This window comes from Chrysochloris asiatica, unplaced genomic scaffold (assembly GCF_000296735.1).
Source record: "Chrysochloris asiatica unplaced genomic scaffold, ChrAsi1.0 scaffold00014, whole genome shotgun sequence".
Taxonomy (NCBI): Eukaryota; Metazoa; Chordata; class Mammalia; order Afrosoricida; family Chrysochloridae; genus Chrysochloris; species Chrysochloris asiatica.
Window position 1 is genome coordinate 17684061 of NW_006408532.1, and position 19198 is coordinate 17703258.

The 19198-nt window shown below is 39.7% G+C and overlaps 1 protein-coding gene and 1 pseudogene across 1 annotated transcript in view; both read left to right on the forward strand.

The window, feature by feature from the left end:
- Positions 1-10471, forward strand: part of LOC102814894 — a 17390-nt pseudogene extending 6919 nt beyond the window's left edge.
- GDA (guanine deaminase) overlaps positions 1-19198 on the forward strand; it is a 110333-nt gene that overhangs the window by 50777 nt on the left and 40358 nt on the right. The window contains exons 2-3 of the mRNA XM_006834918.1: positions 14074-14162; positions 16225-16396. Of these exons, the coding sequence (XP_006834981.1) occupies positions 14074-14162; positions 16225-16396 (261 nt within the window). The remainder of the gene's footprint in view (positions 1-14073; positions 14163-16224; positions 16397-19198) is intronic.

Genomic DNA, 19198 nt, shown 5'->3' on the forward strand with positions numbered 1-19198 from the left:
TCAATGATGCGTGGAGGGGATTGGAACCATGGCAGTGAGATGATATACGATGGAATGAATGTAAAACTAAAGTTCTCCCATGTAAACTATCATATAATTTTCAATAAAACATTAAAAAAAAAAATGAAGTCATACAAAAAGCAGTAGGGACTTTCTTAACCCAATTTGACTGGTGCTTTTATAAAAAGAGGAGAAGAGATACAGACGGAGGGAAGATAATCATGTGAAGATAGGGGCAGAGATTGGTTATGGAATGTCAGGGATTGCCTGGAACCACCAGAAGCTAGAAAGAGGCAACAAGGATCTTCCCTAGACTCTTCAGAGGGAAAAAGGCCCTACTGACATCTTGATTTGGGGCTTTTAGGAATTGCTGGGTGGTGGAAGCTATTAATGATCTCAGCTGCTCACTAGAAGGTTGGAGGTATGCATCTACCAAGAGGCACTTCAGAAGAAATGATTTGCTTTTAAAAAACCAGCCATCGAGAACAACAACTTTTTAATTTATTTAAAGTTTTTATTGTGAATTGGGTGATAGTTTATATGGGAGAACATCAGCTTTACATCTTTACATTCATCTTGTCGTATTTCATTTCATTGCAATGATTACAATCCCCTTCATGCATCACCATTCAACAGCATTTGCTTCTTTTTTTTGTTTTTGGATGTACACTGAAGTACTCAGGAATATATAATCATTTTAACAACAAAAGGGCACACCCTGCAAGCCCACCCCTCCTGCCGTCAGCCCACAGGACCTCTCCCTCCCTGAGTCCAGGGTCCCCAGCCACTCCATCTCTTCACATCATCATCTGTGCCTCCATCTCTAGTATCACTGCTTCTCTAGATAGGGTCCCGAACTCTGCTCTTCTCCCTTGATGGTCCCATGGTCCTTCCCTCCTAGACTTCAAGATTAAACACTCCTCTCCTTTTGTTACAAAACTCTACCTTTACATTTGCAACACTGACAATCAGTCCTGATAGCAATTATTCACTATTGAACCACAAGAGTCTTATCCCCATCTCCTTTCACCAGCCCCGTCCAGACTGGTTGGAAACAATTTCATGGAGATCCTACCTTCCCCCGTACCCTCTGAAACTAGGCTCCCTCTTGAAAGCTTGTAAACCAGTCACTTCGTGCCTTTTTAGTTCCCCCATTTTGGGTAGCCAATGTCTAAGTTGCCCATCCCTCTCAACCCTGTGCACAAAGGGGATGGGAATGATCCTTGCTATAAAGATTCATTCCCTCTTTTGAGCTACTACATCCATAAGTATAGGTCAAGTTCATAAAATTGTAGCAGATTCCCCGCGCCCCCCCCCCTCTTTTTTCTGTCTTCTTTCTTCCTCTAGTCAAGTTCTGGTCATCCAGCCATTGAAGTCAGGTCAAATGGGTGTTGTCTGCAAGTATGGGTGTTCTTGTGCAAGAGAACAATAACTTTTGTTGTTGCTAAGTGCCATTGAGTCAGTTCTGACTCATGGTGACACTGTATTGGACTTCTGAGACTGTGTATATATATATAATGCTTTTATTGTGAATTGAGTGATAGTTTACATGGGAGAACATTGGTTTTGCCCTCATCCTATCTTAATTTTGTTTCAATGCAATGATTGCAATCCCTCCATGCGTCATCATTTAACATTATTTGCTTCTATTCCCTCTGTTTGTTTGTTTTGATGTACACAAAAACACTCAAAAATATATAATCATTTAAACAGCCAAAGGGCACATTATGCAAGCCTGCCTCCTGGCCACCAGCATACATTCTTTCTCTTTCCATGAGTCTAGAGTCCTCAGATGCTCTATCTCTCCATGTCATCATCTCTGCTTCCATCTCTGGTGTCGCTACTTCTCAGATTAGGGTCCCATATTCTGCGTATGCTCTTTTCCCTTGATGGTCCTGGGATTCTCTGTTCCTAGACTGTAAGATTAACTACTCCCCCCCTTTTTGTTATAAAACTTCTACCTTTACAGTTGTGACAATTGCAGTTAGTCATGATAACAGTTGTTGTTGTGTGCCGTTGAGTCAGTCCCAACTCATAGTGACCCTGTACTCCTTATGATAACAATTACTCACTATTAAATCATAAGAATCTTATCCCCATCTCCTTTTACCGGACCTGTCTAGACAAGATGAAACTGTTCAGTAGGGACTCTACCTTCCCCCACACACTCTAAAACTAAACTCCCTCTTGGAAACGTGTAAGCCAGACATTTCATGCCTTTACAGCCCCCACCCCATTTTTGGTAGCCAATGTCTAAGTTGCCCATCCCTAACAACCCTGTTTAAGGAGCTCTGGTAGCATAGTGGTTATGAATCGGACTGCGAACTGCAAGGTCAGCAGTTAGAAACTACCAGCTGTTCTGTGGGAGAAAGATGAGGCCTTTTGCTCCAATAAAGATTTACAGCCTTGGAAACCCTGTACAGGGTTACTATGAGTCAGGACTGACTCCACTGCACATAACCACCACTACCATCAACACTGTTTACCAAGGTGATATGTTTGATCCTTATGTGAAGACTCCTTCCCTCTCGGTTGGTATTTTGAGCTACTATATCCATAAGTATAGGTCAAGTTCATCAAGTTGTAGCAATTTATCTCACTTCCTTTAACAAATGTCTTTATCTTCCTACATCTCAATGTAAAGAAAATAAAAATCCTCACCACTGGACCAATAAACAACATTCATATCAATGGAGAAAATATTGAAGTTGTCAAGGACTTCATTCTTCTTGGATCAACTATCAATACTCACGGAAGCAGCAGTCAAGAAATCAGACAATGTATTGCATTAGGTAAATCTGCTGCACAAGGCCTTTTTGAAGTGTTGAAGAGCAAAGATGTCAGCTTGAGGACTAAGGTGCACCTGACCTAAGCCATGATATTTTCAATAACCTCATATGCATGTGAAAGCTGGACAGTAAATAAGGAGGACCATAGAAGAATTGACGTTTTTGAGTTATGGTGTTGGAAGGGAATATTGAAAGTACCATGGGCTGCCAAAAGAACCAATAGATCCGTTTTGGAAGAAGTACAGCCAGAGTGCTCCTTGGAGGCCTTGAAGGCCAAACTTTGTCTCTCATACTTCGGACATATTGTCAAAGGGACCAGTCATTGGAGAAGGATATCATATTTGGTTAGGTGGAGGGTCAGAGAAAAAGAGGAAGACCCCCAATGAGATGGATTGGCAAAGTGGCAGCGTCGATGGACTCAAGCGTGGCTATAGTAGTGAGGTTGGCCCAGGACTGGGCAGTATTTCGGTCTGCTGTGCATAGGGTCACTATGAGTCAGTACCAACTCGATGGCACCTAACAACACATCTAGCTTTGGTCATCAAGCCATCGAAGCTAGGTGAAATAGTTACTATATGCAAGTTTGGGCATTCTTGTGCATCTCACCCCACTTCATATTAGCTGGATGCTTCACTCTCAGCTCCGGCCCTTCATAGCTAGGTCAATGTCCATAGGTTCAGGAGTTCCCAAGTCTCCCTAAAACTCAGACCAACCAGCCTTTCCTCCTCTCTCGCATCATGAGGTTGACAGGAGTCTATGGAACGTGGTCAAACTCAGCCCACAGCGTCATTACTGACTTCCCCCCACTTCCACTCAAATGTAGACCAGCGTGGTCACCGGTGAGCTTACTTGTATGTTCCCACTGAGTTTCTGTCCTAGAGGGGGGTTTGTCCTGAAGGGACTTGAGTGCTGGCATTGATGGCTTCCCGGCAAATAACTTGCTTGTTCTTGTAATAGCCAAACAGACTGCTATTTTTCAGTTTGTTTTTTCAATCTAGTCTTTCTTTTATGAAGCATCTTCTGTTCCTCTAGCTGCTCTGAGTTGGTCTGCATGTCCTTTCAAGTGGGACTGTCCCATCTCAGACAGTTCTGTATGGGGCTCAGGATTCCACTTAAGGTTCTATACACTACAAGGGCTCCGCAAGAAGCCTATTTCACTGGGCAAAGTTCTAGAACCCCTTTTAGGTATTTAAATCCAGTTATAGGTTGAAGATGGGCTTACAAATTTTCTGTAGTCCTGTTTCCTGATATTCCTTTCTATCCTACTCAAGCATCTATTTTACAATAGCAGGTAAGGGAAACCAATGCCCATAAGACAGTCAAGCGTATTAACATTATTCCTCCTCTTTTACCTATTCAGACTATGCCTCCATCCCTGTATCACATAGCCCTGTTTTTCCAAGGTTGAGCATCCATCACTATTTACCTGTATAACACTTAGAGGCTGTACATCTTTGTGGGAGCAGAAAGCCTCATCTTTCTCTTGCAGAGTGGGTGGTGGGTTCAAACCACCAACCTTGTGGTTCACAGTCCAGTTCTAATCATATAGAACCACTGCACCCCACTGTCAAGAACCCTGTGGATAGCAATTTTACTCTGACACACTTGGGGTTGCCATGAGTTGGAATAAACTTGACAGCAATTGGGTACTATGAGAAACTAAATTTCTCTTGTTTTGAGCCATCTAATTTTTGGTACTTGATTATGGTGATCTTTACAATTGGCTATATAAGCCCATGCTTTCTCAGAGTGAAAGAACACGGCCCCATGAAGGAAATATCGATGGTATTTTATGTTTTTGTCACATTTATTTGTTTTCTAAAATAATTTTAGAGATTTCTTAAAAATAAAATACAGACTATACTATGACTTAGAAGTCTTTGGAGACCTCCTCAGTCTGACTTCCTTTCTTTCACTCTTTCTTCTAGTCTTTTTATGTATCCCCAGGATAAGTACTAGACTACTTCACTTCAAGGTCAGTGGTTCAAGTCAAACAGCTGCTCTTGGAAACCATATACAGGGTCACTGTGAGTTGCATCCAGCTCTGTGGCACACAACAGCTGCCCTCCGTGGTGTTTCAAAGCATGCCAACCACATTCTCTTCTTGGAGCACTTACATTGGGTGTTTCCCCTGCTCTGTTTAGAATTTCCAAATGGTTCCTTCCATCCCTTCATGCAAATTGCTGTTCAAAATCACCTCTTAAAGGCATCATCACACCCTATACTTTATTAGTACCTTTATCTTACTTTATTTTACCTCATAACTCTTGCTGTCATATGCAATATACTTTATATTTCTCTATCAGTTTATTGTTCCTCGTTCATGGAATAGTGATTCTCACATAGTAACCACTCAGGAGGCATTTGCTAAGTGAAGCTATATATAGGAGCACGGAGAAAAAAAACCCTCTATTGGATACTTGGCTTGTGGATTAAAGTTCTTCATCACTAATGTTTCTTTCCATAGCATAGCGTTTTGTCTGTGTGCCCCTGCTACTATCTTTATTTTTATCCTTTTTCCTCCAACCTTGGATACTTATCAAGGACTATATCCTTCCCAGTCATCATTTGTTTCTGCCTTTTCCTTGTAATTTTCACTTACCACACCACCGTCTCTTCATGTGAGCCCATGGAAGCCTCCGAATGTCCTCTTCTGTCTGATTCATTATATATCTTTGCATGCCTTAAATTTCCAACCATAACTGTATGAGTAGAGATTATATTTACGTACTTCTGTTTTTCATATTTTATACTTTCAGACCCATTTAAAATGGAACTGTCTTTATTGTTTTGGCTAGAATAAAACATTATTAACAATTTTGAATCCAAAAGGTGTAAACATGAAAGTAAAAATCACCCCAATATTCTACCATAAAGAGATAACTATTGTCAGCATTTAGACAGAACACCAACACATAAAAATACACACATCTTACTCTCAACAAAAATGTGACCCATATTTTATAATCCAAAGCCCACTGTCATCAAATTGATTCAGATTCAGAGCAATCCTATATAGAGTTTCTAAGGCTGTAAATCTTTATAGGAGCATAAAGCCTCATCGTTCTGCAGAGTGGCTGGTGGGTTTGACCTTGCAGTTACCAGTTCAGTTTTTATCCTACGGCACCACACCAGGACTTCATGTGTTGTTGGTAAGTGCCATTGAGTCAGTTCAAACTCATAGAGAATTTGTATAGGGTTTTCAAGGAGCAACTGGTGAGTTTGAACCATTGACCTTGCATTTAGCTGTCTAGTGCTTTTCTTGCAATGGCACACCAGGACTCTGGACTCCACATAGCAACTTACAGGTTAAAAAAATTAACATTGTATCAAGGACAATTTTTCATTCACTAAATATGTCTTGGTTCAAATCCACCAACTTCTCTGAGGTAGAAATTGAGGCTGTCTGCTCCTGAAATGATTTACAGTCTTGGAAAGCCTAGCGACAGTTCTACTCTAGCCTACAGGGAATCTGTGAATCCAAGGCAGTGGGTCAGATATAAGTCATTGCTATTAGTGTTTTAAATTGTGGTGATTATATATGTAACAAAACATTTGCCATTTCAACATTAATCAAACATATGTTCTATTCAGTGATATTAACTAGGTTCATTGTGTTAACCATTACTGTTGGCTTTTAATCACTACTGTGTTTAATTAATTGTATTCAACCAGTCCTTATGGACTAACTTTGAGATGGTAATTTTTCCCTATTGCACATGTATGATGTACACTCTTGGTGTTGGTGAGGTGAGAGATTTGAAGAAAGAATAGATTTGAAATTGTCATTGTGAAGGACTAGACTGTGAGTTGACTAGAGAAGTACTATCTATTTCTTCTTCTTCTTTTTTTTTTCTTTCTAATATGGCCCCCAAAATTATTTAGGAAAAATTTTGTACGTTTTTGTGCTCTGATAAGTTATGTATATTTTTATTAAATTTAAATGGTTGCAAAACCTAAACTTTCTGATAAATTATAAAGATAGGCATATTAAAATTGAAGAGCAGTATTGTGTTTTTTTTTTAAATGTATCCAATGGAAGCAAAATGTAATGATTTGACAAACAACTTTATCCATTTAAAAAAATCATGTTGTTGTTGTTAAGTGCTGTTGAGTTGGTTCTGACCCATAGTGATCCAGAATAGAGTTTCCAAGGAGCAGTTGGTAAGATTGAACCGCTGACCTTGCAGTTCAACCCAACTTTGCAGTCCAGCACATTGACCCACAGCACCACACCAGCAGTCCTGAAATGCTATATAGTCCCCTTTTGATCTTTTTTTTTTTTTTTGAAAGCTATTATTGTGAGGTTTACATAGGAGAACATCAGCTTTACACTCATCCTATCATATTTCATTTCATTGCAATGATTACAATCCCCTCTATGCATCATCAAATAACCAAAGGGTATACCACATAGGCCTGTTCCCCAGCCGCCAGCACACAGCCCTTCTCCCTCCCTGAGTCCAGTGTCCCCAGCCGCTCCATCTGTTTACATCATCTTTTCTGTCTTCATCCCTGGTATCATTGCCTCTCAGGGTAGGGTCCTGCTCTCCCTTCTTCTCACTTGATGGTCCCAGGTACCTCCACTCTTGGGCTTCAAAATCAATCACTCTCCTCCTTTTGTCAAAAAACATCTACCTCTATATTTTCTACCCTCATAGTCAGTCCTGATTGCAGTTATTCACAGTTGTACCACAAGAGTCTTAGCCCCATTTCCTATTGCCAGCCAGGTCCCAACCGATTGGAAATCATTCAGTGGTGATTCTACCTTCCCCCGCCCTGTCTAAAACTAGGCTCCCTCTTGAAAGCTTGTGAGCCAGTCACTTCTTACCTTTATAGCCCCCCCCCCCCATTTAAGGTAGCCAATGTCTAAGTTCCCCATCCCTGTCAACCCTGCGTACTGAAGGGGTGGGAGTGATCCTCGCTGTAAAGATTTGTTCCCTTTTTTGAGCTGCTACATCCATAAGTGTAGGTAAAATTCATCAGATTGTAGTAGGTTATTCCCCCCCCCCCACACACACACACCATCTGCAAGTATGGGTGTTCTTGCGCATCTCCTCTCACTTCATATCAGCTGGATGCTTCACTATCCACTCTAGTCCTCTGTGGCCATGTTACTGCCTCTGGGCCCAGAAGTCCCTAGGTCTTGCCATATTGCTGGCCAACCAGGTCTCCACCCAGGTTCACAGGGTCTGTTGAATGTGGTCAGGCTTATCCCCTTTTCATCTTGAATTAGTAATTTTATTTTACTTTCCATAAAGAGTTTGTGCTAATTTAAGAACTATACCTGAAAGTCTTTTTATTGATCAACCTATTGTATTTATTTACAATAAGATTCATGTACATAAATTTAATTGTTAAAAATCTCCTGGGACAATAGGGAAATTTTAAAAACCTCTATTAAAATTTTAAAAAATGATAATTTGTTAAATGCAAAAGAGTTATGTTTTCCTCAAATTAGATAATATATATATGGATAAGTGTTACTTGTTGATAGGATGAAATGTGTTGTTGTTAGGGGCCACAGAGTTGGTTCCAACTCATAGCGACCCTGTGCACAACAGAGTGAAATACTGTCCAGTCCTGGGCCAACCTCACAATGGTTGGTATGCTTGACTCCACTGACACTTGACCCCATTGATGTTGCCAATCCATTTTATTGGGGGGTCTTCCTCTAGAGTGAAATATAATATAACATTAATTTTCCCCTTATTTTTTATTTTTTTATAGATGTATAAGTGTTGAGAAACATTTTCACATAAATTAAGTAAAGAGAAAATGAAGAAGTTTAGTTATAGCAACATTTTTCAATTTTTTGAACTCCTGAGTTACTTCCTAAAAATTGTATGTTGCTCTCTCACCAAAAATATTTTAATGATCTGTCAGTTGATAAGTAAGTCAGTCTTTTATAAGCTTTATTGACAGGCAATACCATGGTGCAAGAGAAATGCAATAGTATGCCAGGAATCGTTGGGAATCCATGTAAATTTGGTGATTCTCTATATTCTATTTGCCCTGTTGTGTCCCTGCTCCAACAGACTGACTGCTTGACTAACCATGTAGCCCGGAGATAAGGAGAATTGAGTTTAGGATTAGAATTTTACCTGATGTGTGCTAAATAAACAACAACAGAGTAAGAAATAATAGCTGGTGGAATTTAAGGTAGATAGGGAAAGTAGTTAATACACCAGACTGCAAAGCCATTTGAACTACATGGTCGGTGGTTCAAGCTCACCAGTTGCTCCTTGGAAACCCTATACAGGGTCGCTATGGGTTGGAACTGACTCAACGGCACTTAACAACAACAAGGGAAAGTAGTGAAACTAATAAACTGGGTTGGGTGAAAGTCAAGGGAGGGTTTGGTGAAGTAATTGAAAAATAAATCGAAAAGAGAGAAGGATATGGTCAGAGAATGAAGTGTGTGACCCAGTGATTGGAGTGCAGAGCAATTGCAGGTCATGAACACATCCAAGGCGTGAGCATGGATGCTAGCTTAGGAGAAGTTTAACAGGTCACCTACCTAGGTGGTCTTCACTGACAGTGACTATTAGAAGAGTTGTCCCTATTGATATGGAAATCATAAGGAATAAAGGCAGGGCTTGAAGTAGAGAGAAAAACTGTGAGCCAGGCATCAATAAATTTAAAAAATGAGAAGAAGGTTGGTAGAGGAGAGCATTAATGAGAAAGGAAACGTGATACAGCTGAAAAGGAGCAGACCCGTCTGTTTACAAGCATTTGCAGGAAATAACTGCCACTACTGCCACCACAAGGCACAGGGAGGAGAAGCAGCTTGAAGTGTCATTGTTGTTGTGAGGCTGTTAATCTTTACGGGAGCAGAATGCCTCATCTTTCTCCCGCGGAGCAGCTGGTAGTTTCGAACTGCTGACCTTGCGGTTCGCAGCCCTATTCGTAACCACTACACTACCAGAGCTGTGTCATTAGATGCACTAAGTCAAGCAGCTGCTCTGAAGAAACTCACTGGGAAGTTTCATTTATAAGTTGGAGAACGAGTATGACCCTGCTGACCTGGCCCTCTGTCTTGGACAGCTTTGCTTTGCTCAGGACAATTGAACACTCTGAACAAGGTCTTGCAGTATGAAAAGACACTACTGTTCCATAAGCAGGACATCATCCCTCTGTTGTCCCCAGACTGAGATGAAGAGCTCATGTGACAGACTGAAGGACGGGTACCTGTTTTCAGCCATCTGAGAACCAATCCTGACCCTGAAGTTGAAGAGCAGGAGAAGCAGCTGACAAATGCTTCCTGAATTGGTGCTGATGCAGCCCAGAAGCAGATCCAGAGTTTGAATAAAATGTGTTCTAACCTTCTGGAGAAAACCCGCAAAGAGGAGTGAGAATCAGAGAGTGGAAGTCTTTCGCATAACAAGCAGACCGTTAACCCTGCAGACAACAATGCTTTGGTGGCAGCTGTGGCTTTTGGGAAAGGACTGCCTATTGGAGACCATCAGGCAGCAGTGGTCCTGGCCACAAGGCCAGCCAGGAGCTGGAACAATCCTTGCAGGAGCCTCAGGATTACAGCAGATGCCGGTTCCAGGAGCTCCAAGCCAGGAATACTTAATGCTCAGTGGGGTGCAAATGCCCAAGCAGGTCAACCAGGGAAAATACCTAGCGGGATAAAAATCAACATTAAGCCGGCATCAGTGCATCCCTACCAGCAGTAAGTGTGGCTGGAAACTTCCAATTCCAAGTGTTCTTTGCACAGCTTCTACTCAACGTTGACATAGATGGCTACAATAAAAAGAACATGGGCTTTTGGCAAAAGACAAATCTCAGCTCCACCACTGACTAGCTGTTTGACCTTGGGCAGGTGACCTAATTTTTCTGAGCCTGTTTTCTCATCTGTAATCTGGGCTGGTGATGGTGGTGGTGGTAATGCCTACCTCAGGATTGTTGTAAGGATTAAAGTGAGAAAATGAATGTAAAATACTGAACACAGTACATGAAGTAACAAGTATTCAATAAATGATGGTTTGTTTGTTTGTTTTTTAAGGTTTTTATTGTGGATTGAGTGAAAGTTTACAGGGCAGATCATCAGTTTTACATTCAATAAATCATACACCTTGTTTCATTACAATGATTATAATCCCCTCCATGTACCATCAGTTAACAGTATTTCTCTATATTCGCTTTATCTCTCTTTTTTTTTTTTTAAACACTCAGGCATATATGATAATTTACAACACCAAAGGGCACATTCTGTAAGTCTGCCTCCTGACCACCAGCTCTCAGTCTCTCTCTTCCCATGAATCTAGAGTCCTCAGCTGCTCCCTTTCTCCATGTGTCCATCTCTGCTTCCATCTCTGGTGTCGCTGTTTCTCTGGATAGGGTCCCTCATTCCTCTTGTGCTCTTCTTCCCTGATGATCCTAGGGTCCTTTGTTTCTGGACTGTAAGATTAACTACTCCCCTATTTTTGTTATAAAACTTCTACCTTTACAATTGTGACAGTCACAATTAGTCATGATAACAAGTACTTTCTACTGAATCCTAAGAATCTTATCCTCATCTCTTTTTAACCAGACCCAATGATAGTTTTTGCAGCAAAAAAAAAAAAAAAAAACAGTTGTAAAATGGGGTTACCGAGAGAACCAGACTCACTCGATTGATGATGATCTGTTTGATAAATATGGCATTCCTGAATGTGACTAATGCTCTTGACTGCAAATGAAAAATTTGAAGATATGAGTCCACACAGACATACACCTTGGAAAAAAAGGTCTGGAGATCCACTTCCAAAAATGTAGTTATTGAAAACTCTATGGAGCACAGTATTATTCCAAGCTTTTGATGATTGAAGTTAACTCCATGGCAACATATTCTGGTCATTTGATAATAGAGGAAGTCATGCCCTTGAGGGGAAGCCTCAGGAATAGCTCAGAGTAGATGCTGAAGGCATAGGGGAGTTTTTTTGCTTTTGGGTGCACGGTAACAGCGGTTATAATAAAGCATTTTGATAGGTGAGGAGCTTAGTCAGGGGCAAGAAATATAAAGCTTTATAATGATGATGTAGACCTAGGGAGCAGGTGAATTATAGATTGGGTGTTGACTAAAGAATATTGGAATGAGGAGTAGGTAGATTTTTTTCCAGCAATCTTTGAGAAGTTGGGTCCTTGCTCAGCATCTAAACTTCTGCTGTAAATTGATAGAAGACATGTCCCACTTGGTCAGAGTAGTGAAGTCTTACATGTTACAGGTATATGGAATTGTTTTTGAAATGTGTTTTTGCTTTTTACTGGCAGTGTATCATTTGGGATGTTTGTTGCATCTATGTTACTGAATATTAGGTGCTATTGATAAATGTAATCATCTCTCTCCTTTCGCATGCTTGTCTTTGTGCACTTGGGTGTGCTTTGTCAGTGTTTGTGTGAAGATTATAGGGTCGTCAACACTTGGAGTCAACTCGACAGCAAGGAGTGTGTGGGATGTGTGCAAAGATTATGCTAGATTTGTAGAAATGGAGAGCTTTGCATCTTTCTCCCTGCTTTGGAACTCCTTATGTAGCACAGACATTATCAGGTTTTTGTAAATTTTAAGGGTCTTTGCTGTGAAATTCTTTGAATTGTGCAGTCCAATATTGCAGGACATGGTGTAGGGCTAGTGTAACTAAGGAGTTGGTAGTGGTGTTTGTGTGTCACCGAGTCAAGTCCGACTCATAGTGACCCTGTATAGGGTTTCCAAGAAGTGGCTGATGAGCTTGAACTGCCCCATGCCCTTAATTATGTTGAGGAATTTACCTTCTATTCCTATTGATTGTTTTTTATCAGGAATGAATGTTGAATTTTGTCAAATGGTTTTCTGCATCAATTAATTGTATGATCATGTGATTTTTACCTTTGTTTTATTTATGTGGTGGATTATATTGATTGATTTTCTAATACTGAACCCACCCAAGGATATCTGATATGAAACCCACTTGGTTATGATGTCTTTTATTGTTGTTGTTGTTTTCTCTTTAATATGTTGCTGGATTCTATTGGCTAGGATTTTGTTGGAAATTTTTGTGTCTATGTTCATGAAGGATATTAGTCTATAACATTGTATTTTAGTGATGTCTTTGCCTGGCTTTGGTATCAGAGTTATGCTTGCTTCATAAAATGCATTTGGAAGTTTTCTATCCTTTTCTAGATCCTGGAATAGTTTGAGTAGAATTGGTTTCCGCTCCTCTCTGAATGTTTGGTAGAATTCATCAGTAAAGCCATCTGGGTCTGGACTTTTTTAATTAGGAATTTTTTAATGGCTTGATTGATTTCTTCACTTGTTCAGGTTTCTACTTCAGGCTGTGTTAGCTTAGATATGTCATGTGTTTCTAGAAATGTGTCCATTTCTTCTAGATTTCAAATTTGTTGTAGTACATTTCTTCATAGTATTATTCTTTTTCTTCCATTGGTTCTGTGGTGATATCACCCATATCATTTCTTAGATGTGTTGTTTGTATATTCTTCTTTTCTTTTGTTAGATTTGCTAATATTATTAATCCTTTCAAAGTACCAACTTCTTGTTGATTGTATTTTTTTCTGTTTTCTATTTGTTTATTTCTGCTCTTTTATTATTTCTTTCCTTCTGGCAGCAGTAGGTTTACTTTGCTGTTTTTGTATAATTGCTGGAGGTGTTGGATTAGGATGTTGATTTGGGCTCTTTCTTCTTTTTGGATGTGTGCATTGATTACTTTAAATTGCCCATTTTGATGTTATGAAAACAACATCATCTTAATCAAAATCTTTATTTGTCTTTGGGGTTGGAAACATTACATATAAACTTACATATATAGTTTAATACATACATATATACAAACAATACACAAATCATAAAAATTTACTCTGAAGGTGAGTTGGACAACATTGGTGTTTTGTCAGTTAAGTTAGTAAAAACTTAACTTGTGAAAGGTTCAGGATCATCTCGATTTAACATCAGCAAATTATGTGCTGTAACATAGTATTATTAAAGATAAAATGTACAAACAAAGCGAAACAAAAACAACCAAACAAATAAGACCTAAATGACTGTAAGTGAAATCCAGTGTAACTTGAGTCCGTCCAAGTTGGGAACTACCTGTGTTACAGCAGAAATGGAGAAATGTTACCAGTTTATTCTTCTGGTGAACAAAGGCAAACCTTTCTCTCTGTTTATCTTTAGACTCAATTCCATTTGCTATAAAATACCTTTGAGAATAGCTCAGCTATCGTGTAGTCTCTTAAAAGATGTATATACTTATAGCAATAAATGACATTAATTTGTTATACTTTTCTTTTGCTCTTTCTTTTAAAGATAGTGTTTTTAGAAGAAGCATCGCAACAAGAAAAATTGGCCAAAGAATGGTGCTTCAAGCCGTGTGAAGTAAGAGAACTGAGTCACCAGTAAGTCATGGCCAAATTCTTTCTTTCTATTGGATGCCATCAATTAACCACAGATTACAGGAAGCCTGCCTGAAATCAATCTTTGAACTGTATTTTACCTTGTTTCAGAACAAGTATGTTCACAAAGTCAATAAAGCCTATCATTTTCACTTGGAAAACACTTTTTATAACTTGGGATGTAACTTTAGAGTAATGTAGTAAAAGGAACATGGAACTTGGAATTCGAGTACCTGATTTGCATCCTCACACTACACTGTAGTTTTGTAGGGGTTAGGTCTAAAGCAAATCACTTTTCTCTTTAAGCTTGTCTACTCTATAAGCTTTTAAAGAGAAAGCATTGTCTGAGGTGTTAATGACGGTCCCTTCTAGTGCTGAGGTACTAAGAATTGGGTTACCCCAAAAGCTTTGCAGCGTAGGGACTGATCATAGTCCAGAAAACAAACGTTTATTGCGCTTGCAGCTGTACTTACTTCTTCTACCTTCTTTCCCCTCCCTCCTGCCTCTCTTTAGGCTTGGAAACCTACTGGCAACTGTTGTTGTTAGGTTCTGTTGAGTTGGTTCCAACTCATAGTGACTCAATGCACAGCAGAAAGAAACACTGCCCAGTCCTACACCAGCCTCACAATCATTAATGCTTGAGTCCATTGCTGCTGCCACTGCCAGTTCATTTCATTGGAGGGCTTCCTCTTGGCAGGCGTGGAAATTTAAAGAAGAAACATCTGCTCTTACCTTTTGCTTCCTCTTGCTAGATTTTCATGAGTATATATGTTGAGGAAACACTGACATTTACAGTCACCTACCTGTATGTCTTTGAGATAGAGGGGATTAGAAGAAGGAAGTTTGGGAGGTGGAGTGGATGAGGTGGGACCTTTGCATATTTTTGTCCCTCTTTTTGGGACTGCTTTTAGAATTAAATCCATCAAAAATGCAGATTTCAGGAACTCTGCAAGCACTATGTACAGAGAGATGGTAAAGTAACAATTTAAGCTTTAGTGGGGTGGGGTGGAGAAGACTGAGGTCTTCATATTTAAACTTTTCGGGGGGAAGACTGAGGAAAACCATATTTTAAATGCTGCAAAGTAATTCTCACATCAAACATACAAGACCTGAGCAGATGAATTTCTTTATGTCTCAAGATCAAGAAGCCATGGAAGATGATGTCTCTGATATCTTTTCAATCGATTCAGCCCAGTACCCATTATAATTACAGGTCTGCCTCAGCACAATGTGGACTTTTAACAAATGAAGATTACTACTGGAGGACTCTGGGAAGTCCCTGAATGGTACAAATGGTTAAGCTCTGGACTGCTAGCCAAATGTTTGGTGATTTGAACTTCACCAAGAGGTGCCTTATAAGACAGGTCTGGAGATGTGTGTCTAAAAGGTCACAGTCTCTGAAGCCCTGTGCAGCAGTTGCCCTCTGAACGCATGGGGTCATTAGGAGTTGGAATCAATTTAGGCAGCTAACAACAACAGGAGCCAGTGTCTTGACAGGCCCCTAACTCAGATTATGGCAGAGAGCAAATGAGAGGGTTTATAGGGCTGGATTAGGTTGAGGTGAGTGAAACGTATATTTTAGGCACAAAATTTGAGGTGAGGGAGTTAAAAACTCTGTAATCAAGGCATATAATAATACTTGAATGTGATATTTTAAAAACCCAAAATTAATGCCAAAAAAATCTAGGCTGAACAAGGTACTCACATGTTAAGTAAAGACAGGTTGTCGTTTCCTTTATGCCCTTGTGTTTGAATGCCATCTGCTTGCAAAAAGCCAATGAAAACCCTACAGATTACAGTGGAACATTGTCTGATCCAGAGCTGATCATGGGGATTTCACAGGACTAGGAAGCATTTTGTCCCATTGTTCACGAGTCCCCAGGAGTTGGGCTGACTCAGCAACTAGCATCCAAATCATAGGAACATTGACAGTTGTCTGATGCCTCAGCTATAGACTTGTGTTGTGGGAACTGTGAAATCATTGTCGAGGGGAAATGAGATTTTAAAAATATGGAAAATGACTAAAAATGTAATTAAATTATCTCCCTCTCATCTTAATTTCCAGTGAGTTCTTCATGCCTGGGCTGGTTGATACGCACATTCATGCTCCTCAATACTCGTTTGCTGGAAGTAATGTAGACCTGCCGCTTTTGGAGTGGCTAACTAACTACACATTTCCTACAGAACACAAATTCCAGAACATCGACTTCGCTGAAGAAGTATACACCAGAGTTGTCGTAAGTATCTTGTGTGTTGATATTGGTGTATTTTGTTCTGTGATCTGTAGAAATACTCATTTCTCTGGCCATATTTAAATGATAAATGCAAGCAGTTAAAGTTATATGGACCATAGAGATATTTTAGGTCATTTCAAAACCCAGGGAGTGTGTTACCACCTCATTTATGTAAGTTCTAACTGGTGCACAAAGAGAGCACTTGAGTCCAAGACCCCAAATTCCTAGTTCAGTAGACTCTTTACTTCTTAGATAATACTTTACCAAATTTAAGTTTGATACATACATATATGTTTTTGTTCTTCCTGCCAATCCCCAGTGCTGTTCTGAGGATCACATATAGAATAGCTGCTGACCTTTGGAAAGTTCTGTGACTCCATTTCCCCAGTTGTAGAGATAAAGATAATAGTCATAGGATTGTTAGGATAGTTAAGAAAGTCAGTATTGATGAGATTCTTAGAAGAGTGTCTAGCATATGGTAAGTATTCTGTGTGTCTGCTCTAAGAAAAATATTCAAGGAAATTTAAAATTAAAATGTCAAATTACAGTTTTGGTCACTTCCCAAGCAGGGCAAACAGAACGGTCCTGTATTATATTGCAGTGTACGTAGAGATGTGACTTGAACATTCACACCACTAGAGGGGACCATGAGGCTAGTTTAGTCATTGAATAGTGACTCTAGTGTGTGCTCACTGTCTTTTAAAGGTTTGGACAATGTCCTGCCTTCTAGGTTCTTAAAAAGTCAACTTCTTCCTTTCCTCTTCAACTCTACGCCAACCCACTCAGCCACTCAGAACAGCTTCTGCAGCAGAGAAGGGTAGGCTACAAAATCACTTTTAATCTAACTGCTGACTCCTGTCTTTCAGCACATTAAATTCTTCGGTGTTTGTTGAACCCATTGATTGTTTTTCTCCAAAGGTATTGGCTGTGTGATAGTGACAATGTTAAAAGCCTGGGTCTTGAATCATTCAAGTCTTACCGAATAAAAGCAAGTGTTAACATTTATACATTTCATTGGTTTAATTATAAATTCATTGCAGTTGTGGATCTTAACATGTTTAGCCTGCATCTACATGACACCAGAAGAACTGAGAAAAGAAGGACTAAAGCTGTGTATTAAGTTGCTGGTGCACTGCGTGATTAATGAAGTCTGTTAACCACACCAAATCTTTTTATTCTCAGCATTTATTTATACTACACATTGTTCTAAAAAGGGCTTGAGATAGCTTAAATTTGCATAGTCTACACCAAAAGAAAATTCATCATGATGTTACAGCCAAGGAAGAATGAGGAGAAGAAAACTAAGATAAAACAGGGAAAAATGTACATTTCAGGGTCGCATGTCACACACTGAGCTTTAAGTTTTTAGCTGCTGTCTCAGAGAGGAGTTTATGTTGCATATATAATTGAAAAGAAAATATCTTTTTTGATAGAGTATATCTATTTGCCGTAGTGGTTACGAATCGGGCTGCGAACCTTAAGGTCAGCGGTTCGAAACTACCAGCCGCTCCGCGGGAGAAAGATGAGGCTTTCTACTCCCGTAAAGATTTACACCCTCGGAAACCCTGTACAGGGTCGCTATGGGTCGGAATCGACTCGACGGCACTTAACAACAACAACAATATCTATTTGCCAAATTGAATTTAAGAAAATTAACCTCAATAATATGAGTAGATGCTATGTTGTTTAAATATAGCTCAGCAAACCTAAAATCCCAGCTTATCAGTCATGGTGTGGCACTACAGGATAAGCAATGGACTGCTAACTGCAAGGGCGGCAGTTCAAACCCACTAGCCACTCCTTGGAAACCCTATACAGGAGTGCTATGAGTCAGTATCCACTAGACGGCACTTAACAACAGCAGCTTGTTTAGAGATGGTGTGCCCTTCAGGCAGAGCTCTGTAAATAATCATGCCTGGGTCTGAGATTTGTTTAGTTGTTTAAACATTTGATGTCAGTGAATGAGGTAGGTTTTACCCCTTACAGCTTTTTCCAATGCAGATATCCTGTGCTTCTGATCCCAGGCAGGCCCACACATTTAACAGTTAGATGAGCTGAGGTGAGCATTGATATCTGGGTAAGACAGTTGAGGTTGTCAACTAGAACCTGTCTAGGCTGAAGGCTTCCTGTATCTATGTCAAGGATTACTAAAGAAATATCTAAGAATAGAACCAAGATTTGTTGTGAGTGCTCCCTCCCTGCCCTAAAATAGAGTCATAGATACACTTCCGTGCTGCACCCTTGGATGACAATTGAGATCATTTGATTGGTGAATTATTGAAAGTATATGGTAGCAAACATCCCCTGATTTTAATTTTTTTTTTTTAAATCTTAACAAGTCAACCCGAGTATCTAACTTTAAACATTTTAAACCAGATGAGAGATTGCAGATTCAAATTGGACTGGATTTAAAGCATTAAAAAGTTAAGGAATCTGCCCAACTTATAATCAAAGGACAGAACAGGGAAATTCTGTCTTGATTAATATTCCAAGACAAAGTAATTGCAAATATTTGGCTATTTGGTATTGCTGTCAAGTGTCATCGAGTTGGTTCTGACTCATAGCGACTCTGTGTTGATTTTCTGAGGAGTGGCTTGTGAGCGTGGACCACCAACCTTGTGGTACAGCACATTAATCCACAACGCCAAGTAGAATGAAAATACATCTGCTTTGGGGTCATCAATGACTTGGGGGATAAATAAGGATAAATCCAACTAATTCAAAGGAGGTGTCAAGTCAATGAGATATGAAGTGAAAAGAAATCGAACCATTTTCCTTTTCCTTTTCTACTCAGCAGTTTGAAGC